Source organism: Antechinus flavipes, chromosome 4 (genome assembly GCF_016432865.1).
Source record: "Antechinus flavipes isolate AdamAnt ecotype Samford, QLD, Australia chromosome 4, AdamAnt_v2, whole genome shotgun sequence".
Classification (NCBI taxonomy): domain Eukaryota; kingdom Metazoa; phylum Chordata; class Mammalia; order Dasyuromorphia; family Dasyuridae; genus Antechinus; species Antechinus flavipes.
Genome location: NC_067401.1, coordinates 86,550,683 through 86,574,529, shown reverse-complemented (window position 1 = coordinate 86,574,529; position 23,847 = coordinate 86,550,683). Strand labels below are relative to the sequence as shown.

The window sequence follows — 23,847 nt, the reverse complement described above, 5'->3', positions numbered from 1 at the left end:
GATGAGGGAGACTGAAGATTAGTGAGAGAGTGGAAGAGGTTGAAAGAAGGAAGAAAGAAGGGAGAGAGGGGGAAAAAGAGAGGGGGGGGGAAGAGGAGAGAGAGAGAAAGAGAAAGAGAGGAGAGAGGAGCAGAAAATACAAGTTACTTAATATTTAACTAATATTAGTTAAAATATCATGAACATAGCTTATTGCATGTTGTCTCTCCAGGGTCAGGACTGTCTTTTGACTTTTTTGGTACCCCAGGTGCTTAGCAAAGTACCTGGCACATGTAGGTACTTAATAAATATTAACTGATTGATTGACTAGTTACCGGAACCTGACATGACTACATTCAGTTCCTTATCTTAAAATAACTTTCAAATGCATTTAAATTGCCATGGTGAAGAATTTAGCAATGGATGAGATTCTGAATACTGTTCAAGAAAATGTGCTACTAGAAACACCTTGTAACAATTTCTCCTATAACATGGACCTTCATATGAAGCACCAAAGATTCTGTCTGAGTAAAGCACAAGTGCATTATCATCCTGGGATTGGTGCTGTAACACCATCCTACATATTGAACTGCTAGAATCTAGGAGCTAAAGTGCCAAAAACAATACTGGGCCAATAATATTAGCCTTTTCAAAATATTTATGTTTAGGGTTACCAAAGGCTATGTAATAACCCAATTAGTAAATTAAGGAAGTATGGATGAGAAATTCCTACAAATAGTTCAATATGTAGAAGTATCTGTGTAAGTCAGAAAGTGACAGGAAAAAAACTCATAATATTTTCTAATATTTCTCATACAAAACCAGTCCCATATGTGTGATATGCTTATATTACATGGTGATACCATTTAGGTTCTATTGATATCAGTGGGTGATGTCATCTGAGGCTATACCATCACCAGTAGAACATTGAGTTAATTTCTTCCATAGTCAATAAATATTAAACATGATTTATTGCAGTGCACTAAATTATATGTTGTGGTATGGTATAGTGAGCCAGGTAAGATCAGGTCACCACCAAAGTTGATCCATGGGCATATTTCTTGACCTGTCAGAACCTCAGTTTCTCTAATAGGAATAATAGAATCTAAATAATAATAGCATCTAAAGTGCAAGAGACACGAGAGAGAGACAGAGAGAGAGAGAGTAGCTCTTACTAGCTAACTAACTAAGCAGTGTTAATTATCCCCTCTGTAACAGGTGCTGAGAATATAAAGGCTACCACCTCATTTTACAAATGTCAAAATATATCAAGCAAGGTTAAGTGATGTATGTGCCCAGTGTCACACAGGCTCAGGCCCTGGATCTTGGGACTCCAGAGCTAAGGCTGCTTTTACAATAACATTCTCCACATGTATAATGACAACAGCTGACATATATAATTTTATTTCTACATTTTATTTATTATTTATCAATATTTTAATATTTTATATTGTATATAATGTTAAGTTTCCAATTATTAGCCATGTATGATATAACCTATTTTATGGAATTGTTTCGAGGAAAATTATTTCATATACTTCAAAGTGTTCAATGAGAATTATTATCAATATAAAATGCAGCCCTTGACCATCATAAAATTTATAAATTAGTTGAGGATCAGGCAAAAACATAGGTGACTATATTCATAGTCTCACATGATGAATTTAGAGACGTATAAAACACATTGTTCTATGTAAAGTTGATTTCCTAATTGTGTTTATGGATCCATATTCCCAAGAGGCCTCTGGAAATTTTTCTGAGGAATAAAGAAAGCAGTCTGTTAGTTTTCTCCACGTTCTCTCCTTTGAAACCTTTAAAAAAAGATTTCAGTGCACAACCCTGAGAGAAACGGTTCTCCTTCCTACCCGCCTCTCACCCCACCCCTAGAGTTACAATTTCATCTTTTCCTTATCTTTATGTAGCACAACGGGTCAATATGTGTAAGTGAAAACAGACCAACTTGGCACTACAGGATCATTCACTTGCTCCTGGATGGATTCCCTCCCATTATTTCAGTTTTCATTAAAACTTTGTGATGTGAAAAGGGAGCCAGATTCTCTATCTTCGCCATAAGTTCATGCTATTTTGAATTACTGGCTCCTTCAACACCAGCATCAGAATAGGAAACATTTGGGGATGGCAGAAGATTAACTAAAGATGCAAAATACACATTCCTAATCTACGTTAGACTAAAATGTTATGATCAAATCTGAACTACCATAAAAATCATGAGACTTTCCCATAGTCATCCTTTGAATGTCCATTTATATCATTTTTCAATGTGGAATTCAATGTCCATCTGTAACACTGTTTTACAAACCACATTGTATTTGACAGAACAAATTAAAATGAACTTATATTAATAAATAATGCTATGCTTTGAATGAGGGAGATGTTATGCAACTATTGTTAAATGCTATAATGAATTTGTAAAGCCTTACTTTTAATACTCTACTTTTTGTCCATTTAGAGTAAGTTTGTGACAAACATTTGACATTGTAGGAGGTCAATATTTTTTTCTCCTAAAAGAGGGAGGCTAGTTATGATGAAGATGGAATGCTTTTATGCTAAACTATTATGTATCAGCTATCTGTGAGACTATAGGGGATTTTGTTTGTGGGGGCTTTGTGCGTGTGAGTGCTAAATTTCTGTGTGTTTCCTCTGCTTTATAGGCTGGAAAAAGAAAGCATTCAGCAGAGCTTTAGCAGTAACGCAAAGGCCCAAGCCCTTCAGGCCCAGCAAAGAGAGCAGGAGCTGACACAGAAGATGCAGCAAATGGAAGCCCAGCATGAGAAAGCTGGTAGGTGGTCGGGAAGGATTAGAGCCTGGGCACTGGCTCACAAGCTAGGCCCACGCCTCACTGTGAAATGACATCAGGAACACCTGTAACCTTTGGCTGGCCGAAGGGAGCAGATGCTAACGACACCGGAGATTCCGAATTACATATTAGTTAGCGTTTAAAAGAGAAAATGGAAAGTATTGCCCACTGTCTGTTGATTTCAGAGTGCTGCTCTCACATCTGTTGCACCATCTGGATTATGAGTTTATTTACCTGTGTTCAAGAAACGTAAAGCTGAGAGAGACCACAACAAAGTAGAAAAACAAAGGGCTTGTTTTTGGCTGGATTTTCAGGCACACATGTTATATAAAGAAAATAGCATCAGAAGCTCTGCGGGAAATGCTCTGAGCTTACAGTTAAAGTCTCCTGAATAGCATTGAACAGTTCCCACAGTACACACATTATAGCTACTCTAAAAGCCTAATGAGTTTGCCTCAGCATCCAAACTGGAGAAAAGCTTTAGCCATTAATCGGTTCTTAATTCACTGTCGCAGCTGGATGTAATTCAGTGCCTCCAAATTGATATGTTCCTTTATTTAATCTTTGCAGCCTCGAACATTTTTAGCATTTGTATGATCCTTCTCCCCACCAAATCTAGAAAGGATGTTTAATCCTTTGCATTCTTCAAGTTATTGCAACTGCTGTTAAAATTCACTAATACAAGGCATTGACCACAGCTGGCAACTTGGCTAAAAACTGCCGTCTTTCATCACATTGGTTTCTTTCTGCAAATTCAGTTGGCCAGTAACTCTACTTTTCATTTGAAAGTAAAATGCACTTTCAAACTCTGCAGTTTGATTTGTTCAGTCACAGTCACCTTTAGTCCTTTTCAGTGTCCAGTTGGGTATGTTTACAGATAGTGTTGGTCAAAACAAGACAGTATCAATTATTACAATTTCATGCCATAGATTCTATAAGGAGTATGTATTATTAAGAGAGAAAAAGATTGGTCATTTCTTTCCCCAAAATTTTATTGTTACTTTTAGAATATTGAGATATAGTTTGTTTTGTAAACCATACACTATCAATCACTAATTATTTTATACCTAAAGCTTATATGTTTTATTGTATGCTTCATATAGAATGTTTGATAATTCATGCATGCCCTGGTTAATATTACCCATATTGTTTCTTGGAGAAATTATTAACTAAAGGATTTTAACTAAATAACTTAGTTCTATATTTTATTGACCTATATAATTATCTTTTCAAATTAAAAAAAGATATTTTCTTATATTGGCCCATGGCTAACAATAATAAATTCTGACTAGACTTGACCTATTGGGTTATTTTGCCACCAACATGAGAGAGAGAAAATTATGGGATAAATTGTTCCAGGCTGCCACTGCTACCAGAGGCCCAGTGATTACGGAGCCTTAGGCAGAGCATCTGAAGGCTTGATCCAGAGTAATTTACCATCTTTAACACTTCTTTGAACACATTTCTTTTTTACAGGTAATTTCCATTTCTTCAGGTGCTATCAATACATTTTTGAAGTAGTTCCTACCAAACCAGTATTCCAAGGGGAAAAATATCATGGGAGGGACAGAAGAGGAAAGGGGCAAGCAAATACTTTCCTGTTCAAAGTTGAGGAATAAAAAGACTATAATATATATATATATATATATGTATGTATATATAGTACATGAAGTAAATGCATTATACCAAAGAATTGTCTAATAAGTTTCCATTCATCTCATTCTATATTTGTGAAAAATTAATTAGGTAACACTTTGAATTTATAATAAATAATAAATAATCATTGTAACTAACTAGCATTAGGATATTCATCTGTTGCTTTGCAAAGGTATTCTGACATGTATTTTTAAAAATTTTGATCAGCATATGTGTGATTGAGGCCTTTGTTAGTTTTGTGATATTTACAAAACTGAATTCCTCAGGAAATTTATACAAAAGTAGAAAATGCCCTTTGAACCTAAGGGTCACTGAAAATGACCTATGAAAAACAAGGTCTCTATTTTTTCATATGTGATAACATTGCAAAGCTTCAACCATAATCATCTTAATTGCTTGGGATGGGGGAATATTGTTATTTCTAGAAAATGAACGATTTTCATTGCTGAGCTCCCAGAATACGTTTATGGCAAAGTTGAAAGAAGAATGCCGTCTGTTAGCCCAGAAATTGGAAGAAATCACAGACAAAAGCAGGTAAGCCAAAGTAGGTCATATAATACTTTATTTGTAAGATTTCTATTATTTATCTTCTGAAAAGGTAGAACAAGCATTTTGTCTACTCTTTATATAATTAAATGGAACTGTCTCTTGTAGATGCTAATATTCTTTAAAATAAATGCTATTCTCTTTTTGAATGTTTTCCCAATTGTTATACCTGCATTGCTGGTTTTACACATGTGCACATGTGTGTGTGTGTGTGTGTGTGTGTGTGTGTATTGTCAATGTGTACTACCCTAAAACAGATACAAGAAATAGGTAATTACAGAAGAGAAAATTTCAGAAGGAAAATTATTTAGCAAAATATGCCAGTGTACCAAGGAGTTGGATATGTTATCAGTTTGTGGGGACTCTCAATTAATGTTGGTGGAACTCTCTCAACTGAAATAGATACAAACCTTTGTAAGTCTTAATAGATTAAAATTGTAATAATAATAGTAATATCTAGCAGTTGCACAGTACTTTAAGGTTTGTAAAGTACTTTACATACATAACTTAATTTATCTGCTCCTCACAATAACCCTGTAGACAAATAATTAGGGTATCATTGCCTGAGACAGTGAGAAACCAAATAAGTGACTTGCCCAGGTTCATAAAGCTACAGACTTAAAAAGATAGATCTCAACACCAATCTTCCTGATTCTGTCTATTGCCTCTCCTTTTTCAAAATATTCTTATAGAAACACAGTAAATATCTTACCTTAAAAAAGAACAATTTTATGCCAAAATTATCAGCACTATCTCCTAATGAACAAATAAAAAGTAACTTTTAGTCATATATTTCAGTTAATTGTTTGTGTTTCCTCTCAATAGAAGGGGCATGTTTCAGAAACAAAATCATTTCTGAAATGTGCTTTATTATGGAAGAAGCAACCAGAGAAATGCCAATGCTCTTTTGTAGCTTTTTATTAATTTGGACCTTTATGTGAATTGTTTTTCATGTTTTTATAGCCAGCCATATGTTCCCAGAGAATATTTATTTTTCCTTGGTTAGATTAGGTACCATAATCAATCATTCAGCAAGTATTTATTAAATGTCTTCTATATAAGCCTAAGTGTATTAGTTAAATTGAAAGAATTAATTCAGCTTTGAAGATGCCTGAGGAGAAACTGGGCTACCAGTGCCAAGTCTAATACTAGGTAACTGATCATGTTCAAGTCAATGAGCTTCCTTCTCATCTACAAAACAAATAACTAATTCCTAAAATTCCTCCTATAGCAATATTTGCTAATTTTTAAGCTAATTTTTAAAATGTAATTTGAATATAAAAAAAATTTCATGGATTATACAAAAATTCACTAAGTATTGTAAAAGAGAAAGTCAAAATAAATGTTATATAACATAACAATCTGATAAAATAATGCAGGTAGTTCTAGGGATCTGCATCTCTTCTATTTTTTTTCAGAATATTTTTCCCAGTTTAATTACAACAGCATAAAAACAAACCAATGTTTTATGTATCCATGTTGAGAAAGAAAATTTCAGGAGTATCAGAACACTGCTTCTTTATTAGAACACTTTTTCTTGAATATCCAACAACTACAAGTGGCAAACTAATAAATGGTATCTCTCTTGGGCAGCTGCAAAATCCAGGAGTACCAAAGACCTTACTCTTTCCTCTTACAGTGTCTGTGTATGATCAAAGTCCCTCATGTCTAATTGGACAATACATTGATTGGTTTTGACTAACTAGAAAAGCATATATATGACCATCAAACTGATTTCAAAGGAAACTCAGGCAGGACACAAGGAATTCTGGAACTGGCATACTGTTAAGCAGACATGGACCATTTGGGAAACATGTTAATTAGGGGTGATGAAGAACAAGAAATGAAGAGATTTGCTTCGTCAGTTCAGTCATTCAATTGTGCACAACTCTTCATGACCCATGGACCATAATATGCAAGGACCTTCTATCCTCCACCATCTCTCACCATCTGAAGATACTTGCACCATTTTCATAGATTAATTAAAGGTTTGGGGTTTTTTTATGATGGGGCAAGGTCAGTAGGAATTAATTTATTTCTCCAAAGAAAACACCAACATAAGGATCTCTAGTTGTTTTGGAGTTTTTTAGGTTGATTGATTGGAGCCATTTGATTTACTTTCATTGATGCATATTACAAGCAACCACCAGAACATATATGTTATATGTAATTAACTTGTTAGTATCATGTTTTGAATTTTTAGCTCACTATATCTGAATATAACAATTTAAAATAGGGATACTGCATTTCATTTGCTACTTTGAAGAAGTCAGTGAAATAATAATAGAAAGCAAAAATTCTGATAAAAGGGATAGTAATAGAATTTCAAGTAAGAATAATTATCAGGATTTTATGGGGATGCAAATTAGATATGCATCAGTTTCACAGAGATCTAGAATATGACCAGATGAAACTATTTCTAGGCCACCAAATATCCTCTTAATTATTGATATATCTCTCCCGCCTCTTTCCTTATCTAAATTATTTATTTTAAAATTTGTGTCTTTCTCCTGGCCTCAGATGCCTCATGGTCTTGAACTTGACTTTGTAGTAGTAACAATAAAAATAATAAGTAATGTTTATATAACATTTACTGTGTACCAGAAACATTACAATTATTATCTCACTTGATCCTCACAACAACTCCAGAAGGTAGGTGCTGCTTTTATTCCCATTTTACAGATGAGGAGACCAAGGGAAACAAGTGTTAAATGACTTGCTCAGAGACACACAGCTTAAGAAGTGTCTGAGGCTGAATTTGAACTCAGGTTTTCCTGACTCCACACCAGGGCTCTCTCCTTATTTTAAAAAGTATTTTACCATGATATTAAAAGTGATTTTTTGATTAATTTAAGCGATAATACATTTAACTTCTAAAACATACTGTGTATAATGCAGAATGTGACTAGTAATATGTATATATTTATTACATATAAATATATTAAATCTGATGGTATTTTTTAGTGTTCACCTTTCTTGACTTCTCTATAATTTTTGCTATTGATGGCTACCTTCTCCCCCTTGCCCTCAAATCTCACCTCAGTCCAATTCATCTTCAACAAAGCTGTTAAAGCAATTTTCTTTAAGTATATATCTTATCCCAGCATTCACATACTCAACAGATTGCATATTCTTTATTATCTCCAAGATAAAATATAAACTTCTCCATAACTCCAATTGTTGAAGATTTAGCTCTCATCATACCATATATCTATGATGTAAAGTTGTTGGATTTTTTCCTCATCTCCAAACACCCTAGCTGTAAAAGAGATTGAATTTAGTTTTTGAAACATTAAAAAAAAAAAAACTTTGAGAAGCCTCTAAAATCATAATAACTAGCATTTATTTATGTATAGATTTTTTTTTTTTTTTGAGGCAATTGGTATTAAGTGATTTGCCCAGGGTCCCACAGCTAGGACATGTTAATAAGTGTCTGAAGTCAAATTCGAACTCAGCTCCTCCTGACTTCAGTGCTGGTCTTCTATCCACTACACTACCTACCTGCGTCTATATATAGCTTTTAATTTGCAAAACACTTAATATCTCGTTTGATCCTCACAACAAAATTGGGAGGTTGGTGCTATCATGATTCTCATTTTACTGATGAAGAAACAGAGGCGGACAGTGATTAAGTGATTTGCCCGGAATCACACAGCTGGTAAGTATCTGAGGAGAGATTTGAATTAACTCCAAGTTCAACACTCTACTCTGTCACCCACTACTTTATATTTTACAACCTCACAAAAAGTACATTTTCTCCATGTTCCTGTTTCTTGAGTCAGTCTTTTCCCCTCTTAAGGGAATTCATTATGTCCTGGGAATCATTGGCTCATAGGATCATGACTTTAGTTCTTTCTGGAGGGGATCATCTCATCCAGCCCCCTTATTTTACAGATGAGAAAACCTTTGCTTAGATGTCCCAAAACTCATGAGTAGTAGAGTGGAATTGAAACCCTGCTACTTTGAACATAAACGCTGCATGCTTCCCATTGCACCATGTCTCAATGTGACACTTATATGGTTGAGTTCGAAGTTCCAGTTAGAACATGGAGTTTTGTGACCCTTTATTAATTCAGTTAACCTCTCTGAATCTCAGTGTTCCTACTGTATAATATCATGGATTATAAGAGATGCAAGGGACTGCAGACGTCCTCTGGTATAACCTCTAATGAGGGAAATAATGGTCACACTATTTGTTTTGCAGAAGGATTGTTTGAGAATCAAATACAAGTTAATGAAGAAGTGTTAGGTAATCTTGTTACAACCTAAGCCATTGTTATTTTCATCCTGTCCTTTATTACCTTCTATAGCAAAGAAAGCAAGAATTCCAAACACCAAATTCCACAAAAACTAAATGGCAGTAAAAAGAGAGAAATAAAGGAAATGTAGTTTTGTTTTGTTTTGTTTTCTTTTCTTTTTTTTTTTAGGCTCTTCACCTGATTTCTGTGGAATTTATATTTTATGATTTTCAGAAAATGGGCCCAATTCTGCTTTTAGGCTCCTCAGGAGAAACATGTGTGAAGACTGAAATAATCAGCATTGTATCAAAAGTCCAAGATTGTTTCTTTTTAAGATCAATTTTATTTGTTTCTCTTTTTATTGTACAGGAAGGAAATCTGCATATATCCTATGCCTAACTTCAAAAGTACCTTATATTCATTGCAGTTTGAAATGAGACACATTTTATGGTATTTTAAAATATATCAGACTTATTTGGCTTTCATATAAGTATGATTTATGGGAGATTGAATGTAGGAAATGACCAGTAAGGGTTTATTAAATGAATGAATGAATGAGTTCTTTTAAAATTTCAATGGGCCAGTGCCCCAAAATAATTATTTTAGTGTAATTAAGAGATTTCCTTCTGGATTTTCCTAAAGGTGGAATTTGATAAATTCTCATGAAAGATATTTGTTATATACTTGTCATCAAAATGAAAAGCATGATTGCTTTTAAGACTTCCTTTCTCTCCTATATTTCAGTGATACAGTTCTGTATTATCCACAGTCCATTACTACATAAGTTGATTCATACTAAATTAAATGATCTGTCTTACTAATAGATCGAGTCAGTTAAATACATGCCTTTCAGAATCAGCAGGAAAACTGGCAGATTGGACTTTTCATCTTCTTATATTCCTATCTATTTTGCCACTCTTGTGGTAGGCTGTGCCACAAAAAGTATGTTGAGTTGATTTCATCTGTATAGATTAAGCTTAGTGGCTTGAACCTGTACCATGACTTTTGGGACAGTGCATATCTCCTTTCCCTGCAAGGAAACCGACCATAACCTTCTTAAAAACTGACTTTTTCTTTTCATTTTATAGCTATCTGTACAAAGCACGGTGCTTCGTACATATTAGGTGTTTAATCCCCAACATGGTCCTACTCTCTGAAAGTCTCTATGTGTGTTATTCCTTTCTAACACTAAAATTATTTAAATATTTTATGTCCTGCAGCCTGTGTGTGTGAGGTAGCAAAGTGGCATAGTATAAAGCTTCTTTATTATTATTATTATTATTATTATTTGTGTATGTATGACAATTGGGGTTAAGTGACTTGCTCAGGGTCTCACATAGTTAGAAAGCATTACGTGTCTGAGGCTAGACTTGAATTCAGGTCCTCCTGACTTCAGGGCTCCAACCCTGTGGGTCTGTGGGTCATGACCCCATAAAGGGTTGTGAAAAATTAGGTAATAGTAAAAGATATCAAATATTCTGCCAACATTGAATTCTTTAGTAGAAATAAACAAGCATATCCATCTTACTATTTAGCAAATTTGCTTTCATCTTTAATGTTATATTTATACCAAAGAATTATTTTAAAATAAATGACTATGATTTATTATCAGCAAATGTTTGATTTGTGTTATCTATCATATAAATATAGATATACTTGTGGTCATGTAAAAATTTCTTGGACAAAAAGGGGTCTCAAGTGAAAAAAGTTTAAGAAGTCCTGGTGTAGTGGATAGAGAACCCTGAGAATGGAGCCAGGAAGACTGGAAATATAGGCTTACCTTTGTAAGTACTGATTAGCTATGCTACTATTTACAAGTCACTTATGCTCTCTCAGTCTTGGCTTCCTCGGTCAATAGAGCACCAAGCCCAAAGTCAGGAAAATCTGACAACTGTTTTCACAGGGTTTTTATGAGGATCAAATAGGTGAATGTATAAAAATTGCTGGGCAAACCTTAAAAAAGATATCAAAATGCCAACTATCATTATTTTATTATATTCATCATTTACTGCTATTATGTGAACCTATAAGAATAGACTCATCTAGTAAATGTTAAAATTAAGTTTGTTTAAAGGGAGGAAACATAATTTGCTGTCAGTCTGTCGCTGTGGCTTTCCTTTATGAAATTCAGTTTATTTCTTCTCCTCACCATTCACAAATATGAATCAATAGTACAACTTTACATTGTTCTCAAAGTTAACATTAAAAGACTTTTGAAGGGCATACCATTTAGGAGAGCATCTCTTCCAACCGAAGGAAGAGGATCCTTGCTCTTCTGATTACCCACCCCCTCCAACCCTACCTTTTAGTGTTTTTAAATGTAAAAAAATGTCAGATAGCTGATGTCTCCATGGTTTTACTTCTATTTTTTTTTTTTCTGCGATTGTCACTTTCTGAGTTGCTAGGCTTGTGGAGTGATGTCTTATACTGCCCATTGTGTATTTGTGATTTGCGTTTTGTAATTAAGGAAACAATGGGAGTCCATTGGGTCTCATTATATATAATGGTTGGTTTAATTTGTTTCACTTCTATCTTGTTAATTGTAAATTGATCATTAAGATTTGAATTCTAATCTGTCACCAGGGTTGTGAGTATTGAAGCTAGAGCAATGATCCTGGTTTTAATCACTGATGATGAGAAACAAATTTTATAATTTTGGTACATATTGCAGTTCATATATTTTAACACTGTATTTTATGATGTTATAAATATTGTTAAATGACTTTTAGTGTAGTTTTACTGTGTGGACTATAATGTATAAATTATATTACTGTTTTGGCAACAGTAAGTATCCAACTGTGTGAGTTTAATTGAAGTAAAGAACACACACTCGGTTGAACTATTTTTCCTGCATGTTTGGTTGATGTTATCTTGGGATAAAACAGAAATTACACTCTACAGCAGGAGAATAATGTTGGTCCATGAAAACAGTTACCAAAAAATAAACCATGATTTAAAAGGATAAAAATTAAGGTGATATAACACCCCTAAAAAAGCAATCATTGTAATTCTAATTATAGCAATAAAATATCTTACAACTCATATTTATTGTAATTGTATGATAAATTTGGCTGTTTTATAAAAACATCAGAAAAAAACAAATTTATATATTAAAAACTTTAAAATAAACTAGATTTTCTCACAATAGTGGATGGTATAAAGTCTTAAAATACATGTACTCTCTATTCCCTCAAATATATCTTTAACTTGGAAAAATTGGCTGGTAAATACAATCATTTCAATTAAATGACCCCATTAAATACATCTTTATAAACGAGATACTGACTATGTTGGGTACTGGAAATGCAAAGATAAAACTAGACATATGCCTTATGGTTGGGAAGCTTCTAATATAGTAGGCAGATAAGATTGGCACATAAATAACCGTAATACAACTTAGAATATGTTAAGTTCAGAGAAGAAAACAACCATTGTGAGAAACCTGAAGGACAGAGAGATCCAACATGACTGTATCACTTTATAAACATTATCACATTTGAACCAAAGGTAGGCATTAAAGATATCATTATTCCCATTTTATAGATAAAAAATTGAGATAGAAGTGAAATGACTTTCCTGGGGTCACAAAGGTGATACTACAACCCAGGTTTTTCTGACTCCAAATTCTGTACCTTTTCCTCTACCTCATGATTAATGCCTATAAGGTGAAGGTATAGTTAAAGAACCAGATGTCTTCTCCCTTTCATTTATCCCTGCTACATCATAATTAATAGATTTGCAATCATTTGCTACTCTGTGAATTTTTTTTTTGGTATTTTTGCTATTACTGAATTTTGGTACATTGTGATAATAACTAGGAAAATCCTGGCATAAACAAAAGATAAAAATGAGGAGTCACTGGGGGGAGAAAATATAGTTAAAACCCTGGTCATAGGTGCTTGTCTGAAAGACTTTGAGGTTTGGTGATGAGAACATTGTTATCTGGATGGTTTTTGGAAAGGAGGTAACTTTCCAGTCCTCAATCTGTATTAGCCAAATTTAATATAATGAAATTGGCATGAATAAATGTGATCTATCCACATATTCCTGCCCATACATTAATAATTTGTGATTTTTGCCCACTTGGGGAGTTCTCTTCCATCAAACACACCACAACCATCTTTGTTTTAGTAGATTAGTCTTAGGGAGTTGAATTAAGCTGATAAGTGTTATGGGTCACTTAACAAATAGCTACTAGGTGTCAGAGACAGAACCTTAAGTGTCTTATTGATTTCAATCTCAGCATTCTTTCCAATATTTCAGGTAGTGTTATGGGTGAACTTTGCTGTAAATATATCTAAAGTTCTTTACTTGAGGCAGTGAGTTCAATTTTGGACATGTTGAGTTTGAGATACATGATTAATTCAGATGGAAATATCTGAGAAGCTTTTTGTGGTGAATGAGTGAATAAATTTAATGAAAAAGTTTTAAGTTCTTACCATGTTCTAGGCATGGTCCTAATGGAGATGAAACAGAGCTGGAGATCAGGGGAGAGAGCACAGAGTTAGATGAATAACTGAATGCCTCTGTAGAAAACCAAAATTAAAGTCATGGGATCTGAGGAGATCATTAATCAATATGCATTTATTGACTGATATAGACACTGTACTATGTGCAGAGGCATAACTACAAGGAATGAAACAATCCCTCTAATGGGAGAGACAAGTATATGAAGAAACTAAAGGCAAATAAATGTGAAGCCGTTAAATATACAATCATCTGAAAGGGAGAGCACTTGAGCAGTTAGGGAGAATCAGAAAAGTCATCAGATGTAGAAGGAGGTGATGCTTGAATTGTCATGAAAGAAAAGTCAGGTTATAATATTGTGTAGCTGAGGAAGGGCAGGTTCTGGGTATAGAGCTGAACTTCTTAATCTTTCCAGATTTTCACCAGAGAAATTTTTGCATGACCATGAGTACATAGGCATATAAAATCTGTCTATAAATCAAACATTTACTACTAATAAATCATAATTACATGACCCTCACATTTAATTATGTGACTCCGTATGGAGTTGTGACCCACAGTTTAAGAAGCTTTGGCATAGAAAATGGCTTATATAGAGTATGGAAGTAACTGAGAGAAGGGAATATCACCTATGAGAAAGAGAAGGAAAGTCAATTTTGCTGGATCACAAATACCAGAGGCAAAGTAAAGAACAATGAAGGTGGAAAGTTAAATTGAGGCAAGACTATGAAAGGTTTTAATTCTAGAAGAAATAGAGAGCCCCTGTGCGGTGTTCTCTTCTTTTTTATAATATAAGATGGTTCTCTCTGGGAGCAGGTCTCTTGGGGAGGTTTCTGGAGGCAGCCTTAGTTTCAGTTCAGAGTAATAATCACTCCAAATACAGCCAGCTAATAAGATCCAAACTGTTTATTTCTTATCTCTTGGGCCCGGTTAGCTTGCTTAGAGGCCTCTCTCTCTGCTTGGTTCCAAGAGCTCTTGCAGCTTGTCCTTTTCCTCTGCTTTCTTCAGCCTCCAGCCAACACAAAGGTGGAAGATGGAATGAATCTGACTTCCGCCTCCGAGAGTGGCCTTGTGGGCTTCTGTATCTCCCAGAGTGCTCTTTGGCCTTGAGAGCTTCTTGCTTATATGCTGTACACTTAGTACACACCAATCATTACATCACTGGGAAACCATTATTTGTTGTAGGATTAAATCAATTCTAAATTAGATTTAAACATTGTCTCCTCAATTCCACTTAGTACCTTGTTTCAAGTTCTGGCCCATAACATCTCCTTGTAGGATCAGATCAATCATACTGAACCATGTTAAATTAGGCAACTGACTTATTGCTTTATAAGGATCCTAACATCCCTGCAGTTGATTGTACAGGAGTGATCTAGTTAGTTCTTTGCATAAGGAAAATCACTTTGGCAGTATTAGTATGCAAGTTTGATTGGAGTGGTGAGAGAGTTGACCTATTAGTCAGACTCTTTTAGGAATCTAAGAAGTGATTAGGGCCTAAACGTTGGGTAAGGAAAGAAAAGGGTCATAGGTCATAGGGTCACATATTTTAGAGAAATGGAGCGATTAGGTAACTGATTTAACACATAGGGTGACATGGATGAAAAGTCAAAGAGAGAAGGCAGTACATAGAAGATTTAGAACTCAGTTTCTTAACTTTTTTTTGTTTGTGTTGTGAACTCCTTTGATGGATCCATTCTCAGTATGTTTTTCAATGCACAAAATAAAATACATAGGATCACAAAGAAAATATGTTATATTGAATATGTATGTATTTTTCCCCAGTCAAGTTTACAGACTTCCCTTGAATCTATCCAAAGATTCTTTAATGCTCCTTGGATCTCAGGTTCAGAACCCCTGACACTGATGGAATAGACAGGCAGGAAAGAGGAGAACCAAGAGAAAACAGCATCATGAAAATGTAGAGAGATGATAAGTAGTGTCAAATGTTACAGAAAGGTCAAGGAAAGTGATGACTTAGAAAAGGCCATTAAATGTCAGAAGGACCTGAGCCTCAGACACTTAACATTTCCTAGCTGTGTGCCCCTGGGCAAGTCACTTAACCCCAGTTGTTTCAGGAAAAAAAAATGGGTAAGATTGGGGTTTTAACTGAGTTTTGAAGTATAATCAAAAGAGGTAAAGTGACATATCTATAAAACAAAAGTATATTGTCTACCTCAAAAAGTTGCTCTGAAGGCTAAATGATACTGTTGTTGTTTGTCCTTTGTTTTCAAAGAGGAACAGTGACATTGGTAGGGTGATGTCTTGATTCCCAAGTGATAAGGATTTAAGTGAGACAGAGCTGTGCAAATTCATCAGCCTCACTCTCTCCTCTGGAGTTATCAGAAGTTCAATGGCAAGACATGAGTCAAAATGATTGATGATAATGGTCCTTAAATGAAATTATGTAAACTTTAAAGTACTACATAAAGTCAGCCATAATAATAATGATTATTATATTAATATAATTATATACATATTATTTTATGTTTATGATATATTTATTATAATGATCATCATCATTATTTGTTCTGAACTTAATGGTTTCATTGTCCCTGGTAAGAAAAATTCTTCTCTCACACGTTCACTATAGATCAGCACCAGCTCTACCCTTAGAACCCTAAAGACCTGGAGACTTCCGGCCAAGATGGCGGAGAGGAGGCACACTGCTGTGTAACCTCCGCATTTTTCTCTCACTATCCATTTCATTTCATGCCTCTGAATTAATGCTCGACTGAAAAAAAAATACAATTATTTACCAAGAGAAACCATCCTTGAGACTCGTCAAAAAAGGTCTGTTTTTGCGCGAGGGCGGGGACGATTATTAGATCGGAAGCAGGCTGCGGGCAGCAGCTGCAGCGAGAGCACAGAAAGCAGCTCAGAGCCGAGCAGAGCGGAGAGGGGGTGGGGAGTGATCGCAGCCGTCTCTGCGGGGAGAGCTTTGCTACAGGATTAGATACTTTGCTCCGGCAGCAAGTCAGCAGCCCAGCAGAGAAGTTAAAAACACCGAGGGTGAAGAATACAACCCCAAACAGCTGGAGTCTCTCGGGACCTGGCCACCCCTCCCCCACAGTGTCTCAGCATGCTCTCGGATCTCAGAGCGCTCGGATCTCAAAGTGCAGGCTCAGCACAGCCATCGCTGTCCTGTTAGGGCCTCACTACTGCCCCCCGCAGTCTGTATAAAAAGCTCGGCAACACCACCCAGCCCCTCCCCCAAAGAAAGCAGCCTCCATTCAAAGGTTTTTTTTCTTCTGTTTCTTTGATAGTTTGTCTTTGATTATTAGACAGAATGAGCAAGAAACTGAAAAAGACTTTAACCCTTGACAGCTTCTATACAGATAAAGAGCAGACTCCAAATCCTGAGGAGACTAAAAACAAACAGTCCCCAGGTGAATCCCCAAAGGAGATCATCTGTTCCTCAGCACAGATGAATCTCATGGAGGAAATTAAAAAGGCTCTCACAAGGGAGCTAGAAGAAAAATGGGAAAAGGAGAGGGAGGCTTGGCAAAAGAGCCTGGAGAAGTCAGTTAAAGAGAGAGTGGATAAAGAAGTAAAATCCTTGAAAAATAGGATTGGTGAACTGGAAACAGAAAATAGCTCTCTAAAAAACAAAATTGGCGAAATGGAAAAAAATTCCACAGAACAAAAGAACTCAATGGGACAATTAGAAAAAGATCTTTAAAAAGTAAGTGAAGAAAATACTTCACTGAAAATCAGGGTCGAACAAATGGAATTGAATGACTCGAGGAGACAAGAAGAATCAGTCAAGCAAATCCAAAAAAATCAAACAATGGAAAAGAATGTGAAATACCTTCTGGGGAAGACAACAGACCTGGAAAACAGATCCAGGAGAGACAACCTGAGAGTCATCGGACTCCCAGAAAAGTATGATGAAAAAAAGAGCCTGGACACTATTTTCCAGGAAATTATCAAAGAGAACTGCCCAGAAGTCATAGAAACAGAGGGTAAAATAGACATTGAAAGAATTCATTGATCCCCTACTGAAAGGGATCCTAAAATCAAAACACCAAGGAATATAGTGGCCAAATGCCAGAACCCTCAGGCGAAGGAAAAAATATTGCAAGCGGCTAGAAAAACCCAATTCAAGTATCAAGGAGCCACAATAAGGATCACCCAGGATCTGGCAGCATCCACATTAAAGGATCGAAGGGCCTGGAATATGATATTCCGAAAGGCTAAGGAACTTGGGATGCAACCAAAAATAACTTACCCAGCGAGAATGAGCATCTTTTTCCAGGGAAGAAGATGGACATTCAACGAAGTAAGCGAATTTCACCTATTTTTGATGAAAAAGCCAGAACTTAACAAAAAATTTGATCTACAAGTACAGAACTCAAGAGAAATCTAAAAAGGTAAAGATTAATCTTGGGAACTATATTTCGACTATATAGATGTATAAAGATTACATGTATACCTTGTTCTAGAAATTGATGTGGAAAGGACATTGTACCAGAAAAAGGGTAAAGTGGGGGTAGTACATCTCATGAAGAGGCATAGGAAACCTATTATATCTGAGAGAAAGAATGGAGGGGGATGAATATAATGGGTATCTTACTGCCTTCAGAATTGGCTTTAAGTGAAAAATCTTAAGACATATTCAATCTATGGTGAAACTTCTCCCACCTCATTGAAAAGTGAGAAGGGAAAAGTGAAAAGGGAAGGAATAAGCTAAGCGGAAGGGAATACGGGAACTGGGAGGGAAAGGGGTAAGTTAGGGGAAGGAATTCTAAGGGGGGGGGAGGGATACTAAAAAAGGGAGGGCTGTGAGAAGCAAGTGATGCTCACAAGCTTAATACTGGGAAGGGGGGTAAGGGAGTAAGAAGGGAGAAAAGCATAAACCGGGGTTAACAAGATGGCAAGCAATACAGAATTGGTCATTTTAACCATAAATGTGAACGGGGTAAACTCCTCTATAAAGAAGAAGCGGTTAGCAGAATGGATTAAAAGCCAGAATCCTACAATATGTTGTTTACAGGAAACACACCTGAAGCGGGGAGATACATGCAGGTTAAAGGTAAAAGGTTGGAGCAAAATCTACTATGCTTCAGGTGAAGTCAAAAAAGCAGGGGTAGCCATCCTGATCTCAGATCAAGCTAAAGCAAAAATTGATCTAATCAAAAGAGATAAGGAAGGGCACTATATCTTGCTAAAGGATAGAATGAATAATGAAGCAGTATCTATATTAAACATATATGCACCAAGTAGTGTAGCATCTAAATTCTTAAAAGAGAAATTAAGAGAGCTGCAAGAAGAAATAGACAGTAAAACTATAATAGTGGGAGATCTCAACCTTGCATTCTCAGAATTAGATAAATCAAACCACAAAATAAATAAGAAAGACGTCAAAGAGATAAATAGAATACTAGAAAAATTAGATATGATAGATCTCTGGAGAAAATGTAATGGGGACAGAAAGAAGTACACCTTCTTTTCAGCAGTTCATGGAACTTATGCAAAAATTGACCATATATTAGGACATAAAAACCTCAAACTCAAATGCAGTAAGGCAGAAATAGTGAATGCATCCTTTTCAGACCATGATGCATTGAAAATTACATTCAATAAAAAGCCACGGGAAAGTAGACCAAAAAATAATTGGAAACTAAATAATCTCATACTAAAGAATGATTGGGTGAAACAGCAAATTATAGACATAATTAATAACTTCATCCAAGAAAACGATAATAATGAGACATCATACCAAAATGTATGGGATGCAGCCAAAGCGGTAATAAGGGGAAATCTCATATCTCTAGAGGCCTATTTGTATAAAATAGAGAAAGAGGTCAATGAATTGGGCTTGCAACTAAAAATGCTAGAAAAGGAACAAATTAAAAACCCCCAATCAAACACTAAACTTGAAATTCAAAAAATAAAAGGAGAGATCAATAAAATTGAAAGTAAAAAAACTATTGAATTAATTAATAAAACTAAGAGTTGGTTCTATGAAAAAACCAACAAAATAGACAAACCCTTAGTCAATCTGATTAAAAAAAGGAAAGAGGAAAATCAAATTGTTAGTCTTAAAAATGAAAAGGGAGAACTCACCACTAACGAAGAGGAAATTAGAGCAATAATTAGGAGTTACTTTGCCCAACTTTATGCCAATAAATTCGACAACTTAAATGAAATAGAAGAATACCTCCAAAAATATAGCTTGCCTAAACTAACAGAGGAAGAAGTAAATATCCTAAACACTCTTATCTCAGAAAAAGAAATAGAACAAACTATCAATCAACTTCCTAAGAAAAAATCCCCAGGACCAGATGGATTTACATCTGAATTCTATCAAACATTTAAAGATCAATTAACTCCAATGCTAAATAAACTATTTGAAAAAGTAGGGATTGAAGGAGTCCTACCAAACTCCTTTTATAACACAGACATGGTACTGATACCTAAACCAGGTAGGCTGAAAACAGAGAAAGAAAATTATAGACCAATCTCCCTAATGAATATTCATGCTAAAATCTTAAATAAAATATTAGCAAAAAGATTACAGAAAATCATCCCCAGGATAATACACTATGACCAAGTAGGATTTATACCAGGAATGCAGGGCTGGTTCAATATTAGGAAAACTATTAACATAATTGATTATATCAACAACCAACCAAACAAAAACCATATGATCATCTCAATAGATGCAGAAAAAGCATTTGATAAAATCCAAGAGCCATTCCTAATAAAAACACTTGAGAGCATAGGAATAAAAGGACTTTTCCTTAAAATAGTTAGGAGCATATATTTTAAACCTTCAGTAAGCATCATATGCAATGAGGAAAAACTGGAACCTTTCCCAGTAAGATCTGGAGTGAAGCAAGGTTGCCCACTATCACCATTATTATTCAATATTGTATTAGAAACACTAGCCTCTGCAATAAGAGTCGAGAGATTAAAGGAATTAGAGTAGGCAATGAGAAAACCAAACTATCACTCTTTGCAGATGATATGATGGTATACCTAGAAAACCCCAGAGATTCTACTAAAAAGCTATTAGAAATAATTCATAATTTTAGCAAAGTAGCAGGATACAAAATTAATCTCCATAAATCCTCAGCATTCTTGTACACCACCAAGAAAATCCAAGAGCAAGAGATACAAAGAGAAATTCCATTCAAAATAACTGTTGATAGCATAAAATATTTGGGAATCTACCTACCAAAGGAAAGTCAGGAATTATTTGAGCAAAATTACAAAAAAGTTTTCACACAAATAAAGTCAGACTTAAATAATTGGAAAAATATTAAGTGCTCTTGGATAGGCCGAGTGAATATAATAAAGATGACAATACTCCCTAAACTAATCTATTTATTTAGTGCTATACCAATCAGACTTCCAAGAAAATATTTTAATGATTTAGAAAAAATAACAAAATTCATATGGAACAATAAAAAGTCGAGAATCTCAAGGGAATTAATGAAAAAAAATCAAATGAAGGTGGTCTAGCTGTACCTGACCTAAAATTATATTATAAAGCAGCAGTCACCAAAACCATTTGGTATTGGCTAAGAAATAGATTAGTTGATCAGTGGAAAAGGTTAGGTTCACAAGACAGAATAGTCAACTATAGCAATCTAGTGTTTGACAAACCCAAAGATTCTAAATTTTGGGATAAGATTTCATTATTTGATAAAAACTGCTGGGATAACTGGAAATTAGTATGGCAGAAATTAGGCAAGGACCCACACTTAACACCACATACCAAGATAAGATCAAAATGGGTCCATGACCTAGGCATAAAGAACGAGATTATAAATAAATTAGAGGAACATAGGATAGTTTATCTCTCAGACTTGTGGAGGAGAAAGAAATTTGTGACCAAAGATGAACTAGAGACCATTACCGATCACAAAATAGAAAGTTTTGATTATATCAAATTAAAAAGCCTTTGTACAAACAGAACGAATGCAAACAAGATTAGTAGGGAAGCAACAAACTGGGAAAACATCTTTACAATTAAAGGTTCTGATAAAGGCCTCATTTCCAAAATATATAGAGAACTGACTCAAATTTATAAAAAATCAAGCCATTCTCCAATTGATAAATGGTCAAAGGATATGAACAGACAATTTTCAGATGAAGAAATTGAAACTATTACCACTCACATGAAAGAGTGTTCCAAATCACTATTGATCAGAGAAATGCAAATTAAGACAACTCTGAGATATCACTACACACCTGTCAGATTGGCTAAGATGACAGGAAAAAATAATGATGAATGTTGGAGGGGATGCGGGAAAACGGGGACACTGATGCATTGTTGGTGGAGTTGTGAACGAATCCAGCCATTCTGGAGAGCAATCTGGAATTATGCCCAAAAAGTTATCAAACTGTGCATACCCTTTGATCCAGCAGTGTTTCTATTGGGCTTATACCCCAAAGAGATACTAAAAAAGGGAAAGGGACCTGTATGTGCCAAAATGTTTGTAGCAGCCCTGTTTGTAGTGGCTAGAAACTGGAAAATGAATGGATGCCCATCAATTGGAGAATGGCTGGGTAAATTGTGGTATATGAATGTTATGGAATATTATTGCTCTGTAAGGAATGACCAGCAGGATGAATACAGAGAGGCTTGGAGAGACCTACATGGAATGATGCTAAGTGAGATGAGCAGAACCAGGAGATCATTATACACTTCGACAACGATATTGTATGAGGATGTATTCTGATGGAAGTGGATTTCTATGACAAAGAGACTTAACTGAGTTTCAATGGATAAATGATGGACAGAAACAGCTACACCCAAAGAAGGAACACTGGGAAATGAATGTGAACTATTTGCAGTTTTGATTTTCTTCCCGAGTTATTTTTACCTTCTGAATCCAGTTCTCCCTGTGCAGCGGGAGAACTGTTCGGCTCTGCAAATATGTATTGTATCTAGGATATACTGCAACATATTTAACATATATAGGACTGCTTGCCATCTTGGGGGGGGGGGTGGAGGGAGGGAGGGAAAAAAACGAAACATAAGCGAGTGCAAGGGATAATGTTGTAAAAAAATTATCCTGGCATGGATTCTGTCAATAACAGTTATTATTAAATAAAATTAAAAAAAAAAAAAAGAACCCTAAAGACCTGTTTGATGTCTGAAAAGTTAAACCACTTGACCAGGATCAAAGAGCCAAGGTGTGTCAGAGACAGGTCTCCTACCAAAGTCTTCCTGACTCCAGAAATCAGCTGCCTGTCCCCCAGGCTGTGCTGGCCCCATTAAGATGCACTAGAGTTGCCAGTGTATGTTATTAGAAGGCATTACTTCACTGGGAGTTCCCTAAACAGAAAATACTATCTCAGTTCTGCCCAAAAGTATGCTATAACTATTATATGATAGATAGGAAAAGAGATAATTTCATGAATATGGGATAGCTCAAACTAGGGGTTGTGGTTGAAAGGTAAAAGATTGGCTAGAGGAAGTCATTCATAGGTTGTTTGTCCAGGACAAATCTAAATTCTTCTTGTGACTTAGATGAATAGTTCGAGTTTAATGAATTCTCCAAAGAAGATTGCCCCAAGGCAGGAATCTGTTTAAAAGAAAACTTTTTAAAAATGTTCATTATCATGAGAACTACTAATGTTTGATGAATGAGTTTCAAAACTTAATGCTTTAGAAATTAGGTGACACTTATTAGCTAAATATAAAAGGAAGAAATGTAGCCATGATGACATCTGGTATTTTTGTCAGGACCAATGGCTTTTAGATTTTAGTATCTCATCCATTCATCCATCCTTCCAACGTGTTCTTATCTTTACAACTGCAAAGAACTTCAGTAAATATTGTAATTTCCACTAATATTTCTGATTTATCATTCATCTGCTCAGGTGGGGCTTTTTAATTGACTTAAACTTTTTTTGCTTCTTTTAAGTTATGGAGTGTATGTTAACATGGAGAGTATTTGTAGAAGCCATAACTAGCTAGAACCACCTTTTTCTGATTTTATGTCTCTAGGTGTGAAGTTTCCCAGCTTAATGATGAAAACAAATACATGACAGACAAACTTGAAAAGCTGCAGAAACGAAATAATGAATTGGAAGATCAATGTATCCAGCATGGAAAAATACATGACAGAATGAAGCTAAGGTACTGAGTTCTATTAATCAATCCCTATGCCTTATATTGCCCTT

At 35.2% G+C, this 23,847-nt stretch overlaps 1 protein-coding gene across 6 annotated transcripts in view; it reads left to right on the top strand.

Moving 5' to 3' along the window:
• The window catches only part of SDCCAG8 (SHH signaling and ciliogenesis regulator SDCCAG8), a 282,059-nt gene that overhangs the window by 168,221 nt on the left and 89,991 nt on the right, over positions 1 to 23,847 (top strand). For all 6 annotated transcript variants that reach the window (XM_051993493.1, XM_051993494.1, XM_051993490.1 and 3 more), the window contains 3 exons: positions 2,652 to 2,779; positions 4,879 to 4,987; positions 23,672 to 23,803. In XM_051993493.1, the coding sequence (XP_051849453.1) occupies positions 2,652 to 2,779; positions 4,879 to 4,987; positions 23,672 to 23,803 (369 nt within the window). The remainder of the gene's footprint in view (positions 1 to 2,651; positions 2,780 to 4,878; positions 4,988 to 23,671; positions 23,804 to 23,847) is intronic.